The 20,545-nt window shown below is 41.7% G+C and overlaps 1 protein-coding gene across 1 annotated transcript; it reads right to left on the reverse strand.

Annotated features, from left to right (window-relative positions):
- Nucleotides 1-69: 69 nt before the first annotated feature.
- On the reverse strand, nucleotides 70-8,373 carry LOC108625129 (uncharacterized). Its single transcript, XM_018024890.2, has 8 exons — nucleotides 7,845-8,373; nucleotides 7,509-7,705; nucleotides 7,237-7,428; nucleotides 6,916-7,161; nucleotides 6,788-6,838; nucleotides 583-6,716; nucleotides 325-444; nucleotides 70-253 (listed from the first exon to the last, which is right to left on the reverse strand). Exons 1-8 carry the CDS (start codon nucleotides 7,862-7,864, stop codon nucleotides 167-169), a joined length of 7,047 nt encoding a protein of 2,348 aa, XP_017880379.1. The 5' UTR covers nucleotides 7,865-8,373; the 3' UTR covers nucleotides 70-166.
- Between the last annotated feature and the right edge of the window lie 12,172 nt (nucleotides 8,374-20,545).

The following is a 20,545-nucleotide window of genomic DNA, read 5'->3' on the forward strand; positions in this document are numbered from 1 at the left end:
CCTAACGTTGCGATACAAAATCGAAAGTATATGTCAATCATTTTTAATTTAATTAATGTAAATCACAAGTCTACGTCAATCATTTTTAATTTAATTAATTGATCGATTATGTATTTACATATGTACAACCATTAATTGGCCGATGTTCTCGATCATACTTACATTATCATACATTTTTGTAATGGATCACTCCCGGAGGAGGCGGAGGGGGAAGAGGAGGAACGCTATTACCAAATTGACTTCCTTCGGATACCTGAATAGAACGATTTTCATTAATACTGATTCAAAGACAATGCTCATAATATCTTCAGCTGTTCAACCAACCTGTGGCAAATGACAGAGCGGATTAGTTGGGTAGTTGGTTCTCTGTGCATATGCTGTCGACTGATTTGGTGGCTGCGATAAACCCGACGGTATACCGTTCTGTGGTTTATATCCTGTGATCTAATAAATAAATAAATAATAAATAATAAAGTTACCTCATCGATACAGTCGATCGAACATTAATTCTAATTCTTTGTACCACAAATCGGACAGTTATCCCGAGTACAAAGACTTAGAATAAGCAAACAATTCACATACTTTATCATTCATCTCGGGGAAGATGGTGCTCAGATTAAAATTAGTCAAGCTAGTTCCCGAGGGATGATGGCTCATGGTCATGGGGTTGCTCGCTACAATTCCTCCCCTCGCAACGTTCGGATTCATCGGGAAGCCAGCAGTCGCCACGGTGGGCATACCCTGAGGCGCGGCCACGGGTAAACCGTTCACAGTTTTGCTATAAACGTTCGACTGCGAATGATTCTGATAGATAGAACTCGCATGCGGAGGTGGTGGTGGTGGTGGAGGCGGTAGGAACGTTGCGGAGTGATGATAATCCTCCAAAGGCGAATTAATACCGGACAAAGGGAATTCTAAGTTCTGCATGGTTCCATCGAGACCCTTTCTCTTCCCTTTCTTCGCGTTTGTAGGATACGTTCTCTTGTCGCAGTTCTGGTGTTTCCCATAGTGTTGATGATTTTTTGCATTCGTATTTATATTAGAGGAAGAAGTCGTCGCGGTAGATGTAGACGACGAGGTGGTCGTCGACGAGATTGCGACGTTCGGCAAAAGGAACGTATTGGTTTCTATGTAGTCGGTGTTGTCGTGCAACGGCATCATGTAACTGGTAGGTGTGTTCGATATGCTAGTGATGAAGTTCGAGGTCGGATAAATGTTAGTATTTGATGGATACGTGTACGAGTTGAAATTCTGGTTCACCATCTGCCCATAACCACTGCCGTCGTCGGCGTTTGAAAAGTAATTCAAAGGCATCACCGCGTCCGCGGTGGGAAGGCTAGTTTGGAATTTATTCTGCGAATAATTCGCAGAGAATTTGATCGATGCATGTTTATCTTGATTAGTATCTTGCACACTGTTATTGGTACCTATCAGCGCTTCGGCGGTGTAATTGCTCTTACAATTCCTACTTCTCCAGTGGACATTGTTCTGCTGATATTTCTGTTGTTGCTGCTGTTGCTGCTGATAATTTTGCTCGGAGTAACTGTGACCGGACGACTTCTGCTCCTCGTGTCTCTGATGTAACTGATCGTTAGCCGAAGTCTGTTTTCTAATATCTATCTGTCTCTTGCTATTTCCTCTAGGATTAGCATTACTCTTTCTTTGATGTTTCCTAGTTTGTTGCTGCTGCTGTTGCTGTTGCTGCTGCTGCTGCTGCTGCTGCTGCTGCTGCTGCTGTTGCTGCTGCTGCTGCTGCTGCTGCTGTTGTTGCTGTTGTTGTTGTTGTTGTTGTTGTTGTTGTTGCTGCTGCTGCTGCTGCTGATGTTGATGGGCATGGTGATGGTGGTGATGATGATGATTATGCTGTTGATGATGTTGTTGATGAGACTTCTCGGCCTTTTCGTGTTCCACTAACTGGCTCACAGATAGAAAAGAGGATCCGGCTCCAGGATGTTGCACACTCTGATTGTTCAAAACGTTGTGGTAATCGCGTCCCGTTACGTTCCCTTCTTTATCCTTATTGGGATCTTTACTCTGGTCGGAAGGAACTCTCGGAGGTACTTGGCCGAACAAGAAATTTTGTTTCTCGGGTAAATTGGTGCCCAAATCTAGGTCACCCACCAGAGTTGGAAGACTCGAGGGAACGATATGCTGATCTATACCCTTGACCGACTGCGTTTGATCAACATGAACGCTCGTCTTCGTGGGAGACCAAGGGAATGGTTGCTCTTCAGAATAAAATACATCCGTGGTTCTCTTCGGTTCGCTTTGCAGAACGGGCAAATTCGGGAAACCGTGGGCAGTCACGTCGTAATTATTGTAAAATTGATTCGGCGTTCCCTGATTGTACGACGGTGTCTGGCCAAACAGATTGTTCTGACAGAACTCCAGCTCCTTCCCGATCGGCGGCAAAATAATGTCGGCGATGTTGGAGTTGTGTTTGATCTCCGGAGTCATCATCCAGTTAACAGTCGGCCTGATCGTGTGCTGTTGCTGGTTACCTTTGGTCTTCGTCGCGCTCTGTTGCTGGCCGAGTTTACCGTCGTTGTAGCCAATGCTGTCGTGCTGGAGCGAAGGAATTTGCGTTTGAACCAAAGGTTGATACTTATTCTGACTTTGCTGCTGTGACTTGTCGGGATACTTGAAGTTCGAGCTCACGTAAGTATCGACCGAATACTTCATCTGCGAGCTAACTTCCGGTAAATCGAAGTTCACTTGAGTATCGTAACTTGTCATCGGATAAACTGTCTTGTCCTGCTTCGTCGCCATGGACTGATGACTCTTGTGCTGCGATTGCTGCTCCATCCCAGAATATTCGTTTTGAATATATTCCGATTCCATCCCGTATTTAGACTTGTTCTTGTTCTCGGTACCGAATTTGTTATAATCGTTGTTATTGGAGGAAGTCTGATTCTGACTCTGCATCCGATTTTGTTTCCCAGTTTGAGGTACATTGGTTTGAATATTTCTAGATTTCGAGGGATCCACGAATGTCTGTTTCTGCGCTTCCATACCAGATTTCATTCTCGTCTTGTCCATATTAGACATAGTGGAATTCGCCGAGTAAACGTCGTTGGTTAAAACGTTTGAAAAGTTCTGACTCTCCTTGTGCAAGGGAATATAACTGTAATTCTCGCAGATGGTTTTCGCCTCGGTATTGTCGGTTTGCGTAGACCCTTGATCGAAGTGCACTAAATTACTATTACCACCGCCCCCGACCGGAGAGAAAGTTGTCCATGATAAAATACTGAAGTTGGAAGAATTATGAGCAACGGTAGTCGTCGATTTCGCGTGATTCTCGGTGATCGTACTCTGCTCGTAATTAGACGTAGCCACGAAAGACGTCGGCTGTTGCGAGTAACGCGTAACCGGAGCGTTTTGTATCAACGGTTTACTATTCATATTATTCGAGGAACTAGTGTTAATCTTCTTCGCGTCTTTATTGGAATAAGTAGGATAATTCTGCGTCTCTTCTCTTTTACTTTGATACATGTTATTGGTGCTCGGATTTAGTACAGACTGTTCAGAATTATGTGCGCTCATCGACTCCTTCACACCGTAGGAGAACGTCTGGGCGAACGGATCGATGTCCATCTTCTTCGTAGAATTGTACGTCGTATCCCTCCTATGATTCTGCGGCTCCTGAGGCTTTGATCTCAATACATCGTTCAACTTTGTATCCTGATTTACGATGACGTTGCTCGAGGTACTAGCCTCCTTGTTCATCTTCGAGTAACCGCGTTGGAAATCCACCGAGTTCGATATCGAATTCTGGTTTCTAGTAGTAGTTACGTTAGTGCTCCCCGTTGAATACGAATCCTTCCGAGGGATATTCTTATTCTGCTCCACGGTGTAATCGCTGTGGCTGTTCTGAATTATGTGATCCTTCTCGTGCACCGCGTAACTTTGATGATTCTGCTGGGTGTTCAAAACGTGGCTGTCTTTCGACTGCGATTCATAAACAGTCTGCATAGCCTGCGAAGAGAGGATCGGTAGAGACGTGTTCTTCGATTGCATCGTGTATTCTTGCCGTACACTATGCGACGAAGTGGGAAGAGCTCTGTCTATGTGTCCGGTATAGTTCACGCGATTAGTAGAAACGATGTTAGACTCCGCTAAAGAATTCTTGATTGCGTGAATACCGTACGCGACCCGAGAATTATGAGATTCTTTGTCCTTCATTTGGGAAACGTAATCCATTTGCAAGGACTGTATTGGCAGTGACGAAGAGTTTGTGGTTGTACTAACGTTAGTCATGTGAGGAACCAGTGATGCCTGGGAAACGTCGGGGACGACGGTTTGATTCAATCCAACAGGATTTGTTTCTTGGATCGTCGAATTAGTACACCCGGACGCATCCTGCTGCAACGAAGTTAAATTGTTTTCGACGATCGTCGTGTAACTCGATAAGAAATCCTGAGAGGTGCTGTACCGGACGTTAGTGTCGCAAGTCGAAGTCTGAACCGAACAATTCGCTTGATCTGGTTTATTCGCTATGGTAGCGGCGACCATTTGAGAAGCAGCGACGTTCTCATTACCAGTATTCGTTATCGCGTTTCTAAGATTAGTCGTCAGATGGTTTTGACAATTTTCCGCAGCTTGCGAAACGCTTGTGACAGAACTCGTACCCGAAGCGCTGGCAACGCAGTACAAAGTCGTATGGGAAAATGTACTCGAGGGTACAGACTTCTCTAAGGACGATGTCAACACGTTTTGAACGATCTTGAAGGGTTCTCTGAGAGGTTCATTGCTTATGATTTTCGGTAGGGCTTTTGTAGTTGTGGAACATTGTACAGGGACCAGCGTATCACTTACGGGAGGACTGGCGATCTTCTTCTCCTCGCAAGCTACCTTTAAACGTTTCTCCGCAATCGAATGAGAGGGCGACGTCGTTTTTAATTTGAAACTGTTGGGTTCCATCGCTCCGATTTGTAAAAGCATCGGCGGTGTTTGACTATGATATTTGAAGTCCTCTTTCATTTCTTCTTCTAACACTTCCGTTTTGCCGTTGAGCGAAGACACCAGAGGGAAGGCCATAAGGAATGCGGCTGTTGGAGATATCGATTCTGGGTTATGGGAACTGGAAGGCACCTGAAGAGACGCGAATATGTCGTTTGAAAGATCGGAGTGAAGCCCGTCAGCTCTATTGCCAATAGGTACGAAAGAATTTTCAGTATTATACGACAGCGAGGTCTTCGATACTTCGTTCTTCGACGGTTTCGTTAGCTTAGATTCATCTTCTACGACGTTAACCGAAAGAAGTGCCGATGGAGGCGCCGCGGTATCTGAGGTCTGGACCGTGGCTCCTGTTTCTGATTTCAAAGTCGTCGTTGTATTCGTGTCCAGATTCAGAATAATTTTATTGCTTTCTAAGTTCGTTGTTCCTTCGACGACTTCCGATTCTTTTGTTGCTCGGAGAAGATTATCGAACTCCGTGCCTAGATTACATACTTCTTTCATCTTTTTAGCACCTTCTTCATCTACATGTTCAACTTCCATTAATGGTGATTTAGTGTTCGATTGATCAACATTATTGCTGGATTTTTCTAGCGTATCTACAGGTATACTGAAGTCTGTTTCGGAAGACACTGAAACGTTATCGTTATTTGATTTCAAATGGTCGTCCGTGAACGTTGCCGATGGCGCAGTGGCTGGAATCGATGCACCTTGATCTCCATTAGTTTCACATTGAATGCTGTCCGATGGTAGAGCGTCCATCGACTTGGACGATTCAGAAACTTCTTCCCCATTAGTACTTCCTAATAAAACGCAACATTCGGTATTCGCTTCACTTTCTTTCTTCTCCAATCGAGTCAACGCACGATCTTTCTCTTGCCCTCCATTCGTATTCTCGCCTATCTTCTCTATAACGTGTTTCAAATTCTCGATGGATTTACAAGTCACAGCCAAATCTGATTTCGGCGCAGGGACTTTCGCCGTACTATCTCCTTTCTCATTCGTTTTCCGTTTTTTATCACCAGGTTCGTCGATAGAACCAGTTTCCGTGTTCGCAGAACGTTTCAACCCAGATTTCTGTGTACAAGCCGTTTCTTCCGCATTTTTCGTATTCTTTTCCTTTTCATTTTTCTCTTCCACCGTTTCCGTAGATTGCTGACTTCTAGAATTTTTCGCGTGACTTTTGTTGATTCTGGATTTCACTTCCGCGTCCTTCTTCGTTCCATGTTCCTTGGACTTTTCCGCCTTTTCCTTGTGAACCGCTGGTATAGGAACTTTGTACGTCATCGTTGTCTTGGTGACTTCTTTGCCTTTCGGTAGTATGCCTTTGTGGCCGCCGATTTTCGTCGCATTGATTATGTTCTTTACATTCGACGCCCAACTTTGCGAGTCCACCACCATGTTTGCTCGGATACTGGGCACCGTGTTCAACGTCACTTTCTGAACGGTGTTAATCACGGCCTGATTGCAAATAGATACCACGGGATTTTGCATGCGATTCGTCAATGGCTGCATCACGATCATCTGATTCTGCTGAGCGCTACCGAGGATTATGGGATTCGCCGGTTGTTGCTGAGTATTTACAATTATGTTCGAAGTTATCGGAGTGACCAACGGCATTAACTTGCCACCGGATAATATTAAAGTATTAGGAGTTAAACTAGTCACGGAATTATTTATACACGGCGCTAGCGATTTCTTTTCCTCTTTCTTCTTTGTTTTTCTTTTCACTTTCTTTTGAGATTCTACTTTCTGTAACGCTGAAGAAAGATTTTGCAATGAATGTCACTGCACTGCAGAAAACTTTAATCTATATACTGTTCGTACCTACCATTATTTGCTTTCCCGTTTACCGTCGGACAACTAACTGTTGTATCAGAACCTAATTAAAAGAAGAAAGACGTGTTCTAAAATATTTTTAATAAGACTGTCGAATCTGAGATACGAAAGGACATTTACTTGTTTGGCAAGCTTGTGGATCTTTCGATCCCGCATCCAATATATTGCCTGTAGTTTCTGCATTCTCATCATTGCTATTCGCAGAGTTCACCCGATTCTCCTGATTCTCCAAGGAACTATTCATATCCTTAGAAACATCGCTACTCTCTATCGATTTTTTACTAGACGAATTAGAAGTACTCGACTTCCTCTTAGAAGGCACTTTAAGGTCAGCCGACTTATCCCTTTTATTTTCAGAACTTTTTACTGAAACCAACATTCCTGTTACAGATATTCGAAGTTGACGAACTAACGAATGCTTCTTTTTATCAATATCCTTACTTTCATCAATTTTACTGAAATATTTCTCAGCATCCTCCACGTTGATTTTATTCGACCATTTCAAGGGAGAAATTTTTTCTAACGCTGGCTCCGCCGGTACAGAAATACCAGCCTCCCTTAAAAGGGTGGATAACAGCTGTGTCCGCGAGAAAAGCTGAGTTACGAGTTTTTTCAAACGAGTCAATTCCTCTTCTGCAACGAAGAACATGTGTACAGGTAATGAACTCAGGGCAGCAGGATTATAACCGATTTCTCAGACTTCTTGTATTTACTGTGAGCATCCGAAGCGTGAGCAGAGAACAAGTCCTCGGTGCGACTATGGAGGTCTTTGATGTACTTTGATGCATGGATCAGAATGTCGACCTTGTTCCGTTTCCGACCCTCCTGGTGTGGTGGCAGAAGGTCCGCCAGGGTTTTGAAGTATGCATTCATACGTTTTCTTCTGTCTCGCTCCCATGTTTTCGCTTTGCTGCGAATACGTCCACGTTAACACGAGACTCATTAATTACCTCGCTTCAATCATGCTCGTTCCTTTTAATTTTAAGAAGAAAGAAAGTATCTCGGCTGATAAACCGACCGAGGTTAAAGGCTGGCTAATGGACACTTACGTGTTCTCTTTTCGAGGCATAATTTATCCTGATGGCATCGTTTCGCGTGAAGAACGCGCCGCGGGAAGCGCAGATGCGTCACTTGTAGCTGACATTACACGCGATCCTACATTCTCGCCGAATCTCTGACATATCGAAACCCTTCTGCTTACTCGCGCAGCAACGCGAAATAAAAACTCCGCCGACGGCTACGAAAATCCACGGCGGTCATTTAAACCTGCCCGCCCTCTATCGATTCACCTACATGTTCTTCAGCGATCTTATCGAGTATCAGTATAGTAGGCATCAAGCTTTTCCAGCAGGGTATTTCTACCTTATCCTCATCCACTTAAAGAGCGCAGGACATTAGAATAATTTTATGGCCGGTATTCGGAGTCATTGCTTATTCCTAAGATCGTCTTAAGCATTTGCTAACCTTGTCTATCCCATGTTTCCAGTCTCTGTCTTATACAGGAAACAGGAATTTAAGCAAATGCTTAAATATAAGTAATTCGTGAAAGTACTTACAAGTACGTCCATTTAACGGAATAAAACAATATAACAGTGTGATTGTTAATCTCTCACTTTCGGAGATCAAGCAGAAATTCCGCTTGGACGATATAGTATGAAATTTTCGATATAAAAATAAATCGATCACAGACTAATTGAAATTATAAGTTAGTTTTGGTCGGTCAGTAGCCTGCAAGCCGCAAGCCACGGACGATCCGGTATTCTGTTGACCATAGGCGCCAACAGATTGTGCAATCCCGATGGAACGCGCGTTGCAGCGACGGAATTAATCGGCGGGAGAGGATGCATCGCGTTGGATCGCGCGTACAGCTGCGACGCGACACGCATCCGAATGTGAAGCACCAGGGGAACGCGCGTTAAAAAAAGAAGCCGCGGCCGTCGATGCAAATCGACGATGACAACTGCGAATATTAGCTATACGGAATAAAAAGTGGCTGCGATAAAAAGCGTAAAAATAAAAAAGTCGCGCATTAGTACGTTAAGTAGAGCGAATCGTCTATGCGCGGAGCGGTAACGTTTTCCACGTCATCGTCTCGTTGAACGGGGAACGTTCTCGCGACGCGTGAAACGTTTCGAAAATTGGCAGACCGGAATTCTTGCGAGGCGAAAATACCCGGAGGCTGGTTACCTCGATGATATTTTTTTCATCACTCATATTCACGGACTGCACGGTTTGGCGCGAAACAGGATTTCGTGGCGAGCCACGGGCACACGTTTTATTTGACGACGCCGCGCATATTTCACTGTCAGCCTGTTTACAATAAAATTAACTCCTACTCGTAAGGAATAAACAGCGTACGCATTTAGCGGGAGGTGAAAAATATAGATTCGCTCGTGTAGAAGAGGCATAAATAGAGAGAGAGAGAGAGAGAAAACGGTGTCGACGATCGCGTTGCATTCCCGACATGACTCGATAGAAATTCGTACGCCATTCCTGTTGCCTTCATTACAAGCGTTACGCTTGACTTTATCTAAAAAACTAACTAATTATATTTCACCTCTGGCAAATGACACAATGGCACACAGTATCTTTCAAGTTGCATATAATATTTATTTTTGTAAACTGGATACTGTAATAATAGTAAGGGCAGTAAACCGAGACAAACACCATTAACAATCTTAATTCGTTCATCATTTTATCTAACTGTTCTATCACTTATAAGGAAGTCAATTATTTATAAGCAAGTACTTACCTACAAATTCAATGATTGTGTACACAGGAATCAAAGGATGAAAAAGAGAAGTAACGTTACACGTATTTCTCAGAGGAGTAGAGTAATCGAGTAATTATTCAACGGTTAATCATCTGGGAGGGGAGGCGATGTTAGTGCCGGAGAACCACGCGAAATTTCTAGTTTTCAACGGCGCGCGTGCGGCACTAATTAATGATTTAAGTAACCACACGGCCGAGTTTTCGCGTGTACGCACTCTCACGCATCTACGTTTACGCTCGCTGACTCCCGGAGCCGTGACCAAGGAATGCCGCCCGCGGTATAATTACGATCCTCCCGTGAGAATCATTTATGCAATTAGCGGCTCGCCTTTCAGGAAGAGCCCTCGAGGAGAAACAACACCCGGTTAACGTTTCTCTTATTTCTGCAACCATAGTCTCCTGTCTGCTTTATTTATAGACAATGAAACAGGCACCGAGCCCTCTTTAAAACGATATTTCGGTAGAAGCCTCTTCCCACCGTGACTGTCAACTTTCGTACGACAACGTTTTGTAAGACGTTCCTTACTTATTAGTATTCAAATCTCCTAAAAACTTTGAAAAGTATTCACCAAACGTTGGACGTCGACATTATTTACTGTTTAAGTTAAATATAGCTACTCTTCTATCTTCTGTATAATTCTGTGATTTCACTGCTTAACTCATAGTTGCAAACTTTGTCTTATCTCTAAAGTTTAACTTAGATGCGTTATATTTCTTCGTGCACACTGCATCATCCTTGACCTCTGACCCTGATATTCCTACCCTTCCAAATTCTAATCCAATAATAATTAAGCGGAGAAACCTATACTTTACATCGTATTTTATTTTCGTATCTCTTCACAAACTGGGCTAAACTTTCTTCTATCTAAGAATCTACTGTCAAAAACTTCTGTAATAAGTCGTACTATTCTTTGAAAGTAATAACAAATAAATCAACAAAAAATACCATCAAAAAGACGACGCATCAGTTTGATTATCTCAACCCTTTAAAAATGACCAAAACTGTACAGCAGCGAACGACAGAAAGGGAATTGAGCGAAGGGCGAGTAGGGGCGGAGACGGTCACGGCAACGACGACGCGACGACGAAAGCCGATAAGGGTGACGGTGGTTCTGGTGACGACAAGAAGAAAAATTCGTGTGGCATGGTGTCTGTAGGATTTCGTATGGTCGAGAGAAAGAGGGAAAACCCAGGCTAGCCGGTATTGATTGCTAGCCGGAGACCGCACCCTCTGCCACCCTTCAGGGTGGTTGGCTAACCGACGATGCCGCGCCGCATCGAGAGAGAAATCCTGCGCAGTCGTCGTCTCTGAATCTCTGTTTCAGGCTCCCGATCAATTCCCCAACACTTCCCTCCGATCGAATTTGCACAATGTATAATATTCCCACCGTTCGCATTTTCCAGAATTTTTCATGCCTTCACATTTTTATTGCAAATATTTCAAATAAACAATGTATGAAACTGACAGAGGAAAGCAATCGAGGGATTTAATATAATAATTCAAAACGTGTTGGAGTTTCATACAATGGACGATGACACCATATTTTGCAGTTGCCAGAGGAGAGGGAATCGTGGGATGCTGATCCAATCACCCTAGTTCCTCCCTGCAGATTACGCGAGGGTGCATCTGCGCAGCATCCCTTCTGGACCAACCCCCCGGCTACAGAAAATGGCGTAAATTCGCCGTTTCCCTTCATTGAAATCTCCAAAGATTTTTTAGAACAACGAAATTCTCACTGGCGAACAAATTCGTTTCGTTTTTGAGACAAGATGCACAAATTTCAGTGCTCAGATAAAAGTAATGCGTTAAAGTATCGAGGATCTCTTTTTGCGTCGACTTGTTCGACCGGCTGCGTCGAGGAACCGAGCAGTGCACCGCGGCGACGCCTCGTTTTTCTCTGCTCCTTTTTTTCAACCAGTTTTCATTGGCATGAGATATGAACTGATTCTAAGAAATTAATATCGCCGATCGACTTTGACTCGCCGGTTCGTCGCTGAATTCGAAGGCGTGGTGCAAATTCAATGCAACATTTACATTGCACGCGCGCTCTGTCCATGGAATTTAGGTCTAGCTCTGACCAGGTGATAAAACTGAATTTATCGCATCTAGTTTGCTAGACACTGGTTTTATATGACTGCTTGGTTCGCGTTAAAAATATCTTAGCACTTTAATAGAGTACTTGAAAGTAGAAGGCATACATTGATAGATTTCTTGCCAAGTTTCTTTAATCAGTCGACATCGTATCTATTAAAATGTGACTGTTTAATTCATTGATCGATTTGAATTAATGTGAAATCGAGATTGAACAGGAAAACACTTACGAATAATTGTGTAATACCAGGTGATAATAAAATTGAATTTCTTATACTTAATTTACTAAATACTAAAATGGTTCTGTTCTGTTCATTTTATATGTGAAAATAGAAGATATGATAGACCTTTTGTGAAGTGTTTTGAGAAAGAAAAAGTCTAGATCGTATGACTATTAAAATATGATTGTTTAATTTATCGACGTATTCGAATAGCATATGAAACCAAGATTGAACAGGAGAACGTTTCCGAATAAGTGTGAAACCTGAGGAATAGTGAAAAGGCAGTTTGGTTTTAAGCCCTTCGCGAGCAACCTTCCAATAGCTAACGAATCGATTCGTTAAACACGGCCTAGAGTAAACGAGCCAATGTAATTCGGTGTAGCTAGATAATTCAATTAGTATTTACCGTCTAGCGTAATATTATTAAGTATTACAACCCCGCCGAGTGAAACCTTTCTTAAATTATTTTACACCATGCTTAAACCAAGTGGGGGAAAAAAAGAAAAACGTCTATTCTAAGAAGTACTTAAGAGAAACTGCCGCAGCAGAGTAAAGGATTAAAGAAGATGTACGACAGTGACAGATCAGACAATGTAAAATGCTTTGGCCAGGAGAGGAACGGGTCAACTTTCCCTCCGACTTTTCCCTTTCTTCGATCCCAGCCAGGCAAAGTTGGTTACCGAGCTTAAGCGCGTAGCAACCACGGGGAAATGTAAATAGGAAACGCGAGGACAAAGGAAATGGAAATCTCGGCTAAAGACCGTGGCCGTTTTTGCAACGTAACGCAAGAGACCCGCGTTCGCGCGACACCAAATGGAAATCACATTCGAATGGCTGCGTTTGAATGCGCGACGAGGTTACGTGACACCTTCCGCAAAGGTCAAGAGGTTCCCTATGAACGCCTATCCGAGCAAGCGACACACGCGGTTCTCTTTGTCTCCGTTCAACTCGCAGCCGTCCTTGCTCAGCCTTCGAGGCGAGGGAACAAACCGAGGCTTTACGACACCTCCGCGGTGCTTGTTTAAACAATTAATCCCCCGTGGACACCGTTCCCCGTGGCCGTACTGCCATTTCATTCGACGCGAACGTTTGCACGTGCAGAACAGCCTTGCCGGGCCAGCTCGAAAGCGGTCGATCGGTATTTCTATCAGCGAACACGTTCCCGATTCGGAGAACTATGCTTCTCTTTTGTGGAAGATCAAGGATCTAGTCGATTTAATCATTCGCTAATGCAATTTAGATCTAACCAGACTACCATAGAATCTCAATAAGTACTGTGATGCCCGATCCGATTCAATTCCTCAAACTTGAATACAGGATTTGGGGTATCAGTTAATAATTTGCAAATTAAACGTATGACGTTGCGTACAAAATAGAAATGTATTCCAAATCGATATAACTGAAGTGCACGTGACAGACGACTAGAACTCATTACAGAAAAGAGGGTAGAAATATTTGGTTTCGAAAAATAAAGTTCGGATTTAAAGGAAAAGAGTTGGAAAGTGACGAGTCCGGTGAGTGATAGTGAAATTGGTGACTAGTTATCAATGAGATTAGGAATGAGACAGCTTGAGTGAATGAAAAATATTTGAATGCACGATTTCCAAGATCTGTATTATTGCTTTAACTGCAACATGGTGTATCCTGCGTTAGAGAGCTAAATTCTAAAACAGATTTGGAAATTTCCTAGCGGTAGGAACTGTAGACATTTGCGAGGCTACCTACGCGAGCAGGCCCCGAGGGACCGACCGGTCTGGCCATATTAGTCCACAGAGGCCACGAAGAACGCTGACGTCACCAAGGGTCGCGTTCTCCTGCAGCGACGTCGACGTAACGTCCTAGACTCACAATTAGACATACCTCGTCTAAGACGCGGAGTGCCTCGTTTTCCAAACATCTACTCGATTTCAGCGAACGCTAACGACACGTCACGTTTCAAGTTGGTTCCTTAAGAGGCGAATATGACTCAATGAAAGACCTCGTTGAATAAGGCTTGGCCTTAGTTTAATTGGGAGACTGGGTTAATTGTACAACTCTATGTGTTTACTTAAATTACATGCCACGATGTAGTAAAATGCGTAGTTGTTAATATTTCGACTGTTCTTTCATCAGTTGGAGTAGATGATAATAGAGAAACAAGGCAGAGTAGATATTTTCATAATGAACGGTCTATCTCATAAAATTACTGCAAATTATGGAAATGAGTTAGGATTTATATAATCTGTACGTATAACCACCGAAGAGAGCCTTTATGGGACTTCGCGTCGCACGAAAAAGTCTGCAATTTTTTACACCCTCTAGAATATGTTGCCATCAGTTCCTACAACTTTCATTTAAAGCATTTTTCGATATTTTGACCAAAAAAAAAATTTTTAATTTTTCCGAGATTTTTCCAAGGGGTACCCCTTCAGATTTTGCAAAATTTTCGTTTTTTGCCAATAACTCCTAAACCGCTGGACTTACAGAAAAATTGTATAGGACCTTTCTTGTAGAGGACGACGAGATCTACAATTTCTGTATAAAACTTTTTCGCTAGCATGAATAGTTATCGAGTAATTTGCAAAAAACTGTTTTTTCGTTTTTCGTCAATAACTCGTAAACTATTAATGTTAGCGACAAACTTTAATACATAAATTGTAGATCTCGTCGTCCTCTACAAGAAAGGTCCTATGCAATTTTCCCGTAGAACCAACGGTTTGGGAGTTATTGAAGAAAAACGAAATTTTTTGTCAAAAGTTCGCCATTTCGACGCTGGGATGGTCGGATTTCGTCAGTATCCATAAAATGCCGATTAATCGTACTTAACTTGTTAAATACCGTTAGAAAAAGTTTTTAGAGTTAAAAGTTAGAAGAAAAATGCATAGAACCTTTCTTACAAAGAACATCAGTGCCTACAACTTCAACATAAATGTTTTTTCGCTAGCCTCCATTTAGGCCGATTACCAGTGAAAATTAAATTTAGGCCTCATTCGTTGTTGCAACGATTCCACGAACACTGCCACTCTGTAGTAATATTTCGGTGGTATTGCAGTTCCTGTTCGAGCGAGCAGAGTTATACAGTAGACGACAGGAAAGATCGATAGTAAATCGAACGGTATTCCGAGGAAACGAGACTCGACGCCTAGAATTTCTCGTCGACTTCCGGCTACTTGCAACAAAGTTACGAAGACGTGACCGGTTGGTTAAATCCATCCAACCTCTTTAAGGAAGTCTTTTTCCCCACGTGTCGTCCCCTAACGAGCAACATTTACTTCCTTAATTCCAAATCTTATTCACAGTCCATCAAACACAATAATCCATTTTCCATCTCTTAACACTCAATAATTTCGCACAATTGTAATTGACAGATAGAAACTATTAACTCATTAAAAGCGACATGAAAAGTTTGAGAATCGATCCTGAAGAGGCGTGAGAAATGCAAGCTAATTTCTTTCACGTTGAATCGAACGAGTCTGCCAACGCATAAATCAATAACAATCTTCCAGAACCTGTTGCAGGATCGCTTCCTGAATGTCGATTAACAGGAGACTACTATATCATTCGACAGACTCGTTTCCCCCGTAAGATGCAAATTCCTTTGGCTCTTCAAGTTAAGGTTTCGAAACGCTTGTTAATATCACACCTCAATGGCAATAGCCTAAAGATTTTTATGTAAAATTAAATATTTATGGTAGTTAATTCAAAAAGTATATTTCACTTTTATTATTTATAAGCACCGCAATATGCATTATATGTATATAGTTGCACGCAGCGTTTGTTTCTCACAAATATTTGATATTTTCTATTAAGTATGAACTATCGAAATTTTTCAGTTAGAAATTGATTGTCAAATGGATCGAGTTTAATCTGACATTAAAACTGACTCGACTGAAATATACACGGGAGCATAGGCCTGTTACCCTTCGTAATGACCCAGATACTCGGCTCTCATTGGAACAGGGCGTCGAGTGGATCGCATGAATCACGCGGAAGACAACGGTGGCCAACAGGAAACGAACGTGCGGCATGGAACATTGATTTACGCCTGGCACAGAGAGTTCGAGGAACGCGTAAGACCGGTGGCTCGCCGGAAAATTAATGGAAACGCCGAGACACCGCGTGCAATCGCGGACGAATGCGCATCAATCTTCCGGCGAAACGTCCTTTCACAATTGCCTGTCTTATAATTATTGTACACCTCGTAACACTTCGTTCCTGATACAAAATATCATCTGGAATCGAATAACTATGTTTTTTAATTTGTGCGCCTGAATAGAACTTGGATGCAAATCGAGGCAGGAATTATGACATAACTCGCACGTTTTACTTCGCCGGAGGATCGTCACAAGTAGACTCGACGAGCATTAAGAATTATACATATGTACATGTGAAACGAGCTGATGAATATTCACGGCAAAAGGCATATATTCCTAGCTGGGAATCACGCGTTTCGTTGTCTTTTGCCCCGGACCCCCCACCCGCGCCCGAGGACTAGCAAAAGCTTTCCACGTGTTATCGGAGGAGACCGTTAATGCCAGGGAGCTAACAGAGATAGGGTGTTTACGCGATATTACGCGGCGAACCGTGACATGACACTACGGTCTTCGCTTCGATTGGCAGAGACCACGATAACCCCTTACGAATCGGTTTCGCGATCCACCACAGATTTTCTGCTCGGATGTATTTATAAACCTGATTCACGTACGCCTCGCGACATCGGATCCTTGAATACCCGGGATCGGTTGCTATGCCGGAAAATACAAATAAAAACTTGTCGACCGCGTGACAATTTTTCCATTTTCACATCAAGTCATAAAAATATTGTGAATAGTCACGAGTGATGAAGTTTTCATTCTTTTTGCTGCGGTGTTCGCAATTCAAGGTAATAAAAATAAGGGTAATTGATCAATTTCAAATAACGATGAAAGATTTAACGAGTTGAGCAATGAGATAATTGGTATCGATATCTTCAGAACGAATTACATATCTGTCCTGAACCCTGGCGAAATCGACACGTGTACTGAACAAACTCTGTTTCGACATACAGTTTTAATTTTCCACAAAGACTCAGAATCTGATCGTTGCACAACGACGAGAGCTCGAGAAGAATCTAGAAAAGCTTGACGATAATTTGTAACGGTTCGCAGGGTTATCTGTGGCGACGCTTAGCTCTAAACTCCCTTTCGAAACGTTCGGTTTCACGACCGGAAATCGGTCGATTAAACGCATGTGTGTAACGGTAGTCGCGTATGTGTCGTAGGTCCCAGAGGAAATCACCTCTGGTCACCTTCTGGTTGGACGTCGCTAATCGAATACCAACTGGCGGAGGGAAACGTCGCCGTACAATGTGATTTGAAAGTAAGAAACGCGGCGGAAGCAAGTGTGGCTCGGTCCGTCAATGAATATGTAGGTTGGCCCTCGACCTCGCGCCTCCGTGTAACCGTTCTCACGTGCCTCGTATTGGTGCGCTTCGCCTGCACGCCGATCGTTCCACTTCTTCGGGCACCGCGCGCATATACGGTCCATCGATAAATGTCTCGATTAACCTTTTATCGCGAACGCCCATCGGACACTTTTTCATCGAAAACAACAGAGACTCTGTAGAGGCAGAGTCTAATCGTAGATTTAGGTATTAACACTAGATTGCCGGAGCGAGTCAATTTGACTCATAGTTCAAGGCTCGAAGTTCAAGTATCATGCAAAAGAAATAGAAGTAAGGGCGTCCGTGTTAAATATAACAAAAAATATATTTTAACACTAACTACCAACATTTTATATATACATATTTCTACCGATGGCGATCAAATGACCGTTTTTCAAATAAATATTATATTCTTTTCCAGTTGATTATGAATAATACAGAATTTAGCATAGGCAATAAAACACAAAATTATTATGTAATAATTAAATAATATAATAGAAAATAATCTCAAAAGTGATCATTTGTCCGCTCTGGTAGGTTTAGTGTTAAAAACAAAATATATATGTAAAAACTGTTTTGAATAAAGTTTCTTTAAAATAAAATTTTGGCAATAAAAAACATCCAGCAATCTGGTGTTAAATTAGAGAATATAATCAATACGCCTTATATCAAATCTATATTTCTCTTCATTTATAAAAAATCTAATCAAACCAGTCAAAGGCGTTTGACATTTGGAACACTTGAATTACAGCATCCAATGCATCAAGTAAATCAATCCAACAAAAAGAACCCCCGTTTATTTTTTGTAATATCACTACGTGATTTTTCTAAAATTTCTCATGCCAGAAACAGACCCGGAATCAGAATTGCTCGATCACATGCATTTTTACAAAAATAAAAAGTACAAAAATATTTTTCTGAGAACAGAAATGTTCTCAGATTCGTTTTTGACATAAGAAATTCTGTAGAAATCACGTAGTGGATATTGTAACAAAAATTTTGTGTCGCACAGTGTTATGATGGATTTTATAGACTATATTACGAAATGAAGGAACGATGAATTGTTTCGATGGCACGGCAGGGTGTGTGCAATAAAGGTGGTCAAGTGGTACGAGGATTTTAAACGAAGGACGTTTAAATGCGAATTTCATGTTTGAATAATGCATAGGCCGACATGGTGGATCGCGTCAATATTTTCCTTGGAGGATAGAGCCTAAAGAGAGTTTCTCTTGCACGGTAATTCTGCATGGGGAAACGGTGCAAAAATAGCGGAGCGTTGCACCGGACAATGCAAACGACGAGACCGTAACTCGACAGTTTATTTCCTTCGGTGAATAGCTAGTAAGGACTAGGACTCGGCTGTCTAGACTTGTTCACAGTCCAGAGAGCATATCTATTTCATTTCATAATATCTAAGCTCTCTGAATAACCAATTCAATGAAATCTGTTATTGAAATAGGTTGCAAGTGAAATTCCTCTTATGTAAAATAGATTCTATTATATATTCACAAATCAAATCTTAAAAACATTATGAACGTTATGGAGCTTGCATTTAACGAAGGATTAACACTGGATCTAGCCACAGTTTTTCTACATTGATACACTATAATATATTATAATATTGATTATGCATTGATGAATACTTTTTGTATACCTTGCCCTAGTTTACTTATCTACTGATTGTACTTTGCACATATCATTCTTATTCGATTCACTGTCGAAGAATTGTTTAAAAATTTTCGGAATAAAATTAACTTAAATCGATATACTTATATACTATATTTATATTTTCTTCGTTTGAATTTAATTTAATGTTGGCACTGGTACTTCAGTTTGGGAGACGTAAGACATTATTTCTTATAGAACAATTTAAAACCGTTTAACACTAATAAAGTCTGAGTATTTATACTTAAATTCTACAACAGTTCGAACATTCAGTTGCAAATCGAAATCGATTCTACGTCGCTTTCATGGAATTTGATTGATAGGATATCAAAAACTGACTCCTAATGATTAAATGATAAACAAAATGCAATTCAAATCTTATTTTTCAACCAGATACGATTAATCTTTTATTGTCTATAAAACTTCACAGATTATAATATATATTGGTCAGCGTTCTGCGTAGAAAAATGCGTCACGTGTGTCTGATTAGTCGTAGACCGATGCGTGTAGTCCGGCACGATTGTTGGAACGGTATGGAACGGAATGTGGCAGGAAAAGAAGATTTCAGCGTAATTTTATGCACATTCCTTTGCCGGATTCACGCCCACGAGGAGAAGGAAGAGGGCGAGAAGAGCGTCGTACGCGACGCGACAAAACGCCAGGCAAAAGCTGCGCACCGTTTATTTCCGACCCGGTGGAGTTTAAAGTTAGACAGCCGACAAAAACGTACGGCCAACTAGATCGTCTTAACAATCGACACAAGACTATCCAGTCTGTTCCTGAAAACCGAGTCAAACATTGTGTTCTCAATTATCGCCTGCTCCGAGTAAAACATAAATCACACTCTAATTCAATTTTTTGTAATATCACTACGTGATTTTTCTAAAATTTCTCATGCCAGAAACAGACCCGGAATCAGAATTGCTCGATCACATGCATTTTTACAAAAATAAAAAGTACAAAAATATTTTTCTGAGAACAGAAATGTTCTCAGATTCGTTTTTGACATAAGAAATTCTGTAGAAATCACGTAGTGGATATTGTAACAAAAATTTTGTGTCGCACAGTGTTATGATGGATTTTATAGACTATATTACGAAATGAAGGAACGATGAATTGTTTCGATGGCACGGCAGGGTGTGTGCAATAAAGGTGGTCAAGTGGTACGAGGATTTTAAACGAAGGACGTTTAAATGCGAATTTCATGTTTGAATAATGCATAGGCCGACATGGTGGATCGCGTCAATATTTTCCTTGGAGGATAGAGCCTAAAGAGAGTTTCTCTTGCACGGTAATTCTGCATGGGGAAACGGTGCAAAAATAGCGGAGCGTTGCACCGGACAATGCAAACGACGAGACCGTAACTCGACAGTTTATTTCCTTCGGTGAATAGCTAGTAAGGACTAGGACTCGGCTGTCTAGACTTGTTCACAGTCCAGAGAGCATATCTATTTCATTTCATAATATCTAAGCTCTCTGAATAACCAATTCAATGAAATCTGTTATTGAAATAGGTTGCAAGTGAAATTCCTCTTATGTAAAATAGATTCTATTATATATTCACAAATCAAATCTTAAAAACATTATGAACGTTATGGA

The sequence above is a fragment of the Ceratina calcarata genome, unplaced genomic scaffold, assembly GCF_001652005.2.
Source record: "Ceratina calcarata isolate Rehan_Ccalc_2016 unplaced genomic scaffold, ASM165200v1 scaffold347.2, whole genome shotgun sequence".
Lineage (NCBI taxonomy): Eukaryota > Metazoa > Arthropoda > Insecta > Hymenoptera > Apidae > Ceratina > Ceratina calcarata.

Bases quoted from the DNA above. Each gene is read 5' to 3' on its own strand.
- LOC108625129 (XM_018024890.2), bottom strand. From the start codon at position 7,864: ATGCCTCGAAAAGAGAACAC. The intron at 7,429-7,508 runs GTAAATACAAGA...TCTTCGTTGCAG, and splicing joins TCACGCTTCGGATGCTCACA to AAGAGGAATTGACTCGTTTG. The intron at 445-582 runs GTATGTGAATTG...TTTATTTATTAG, and splicing joins TCCCCGAGATGAATGATAAA to ATCACAGGATATAAACCACA.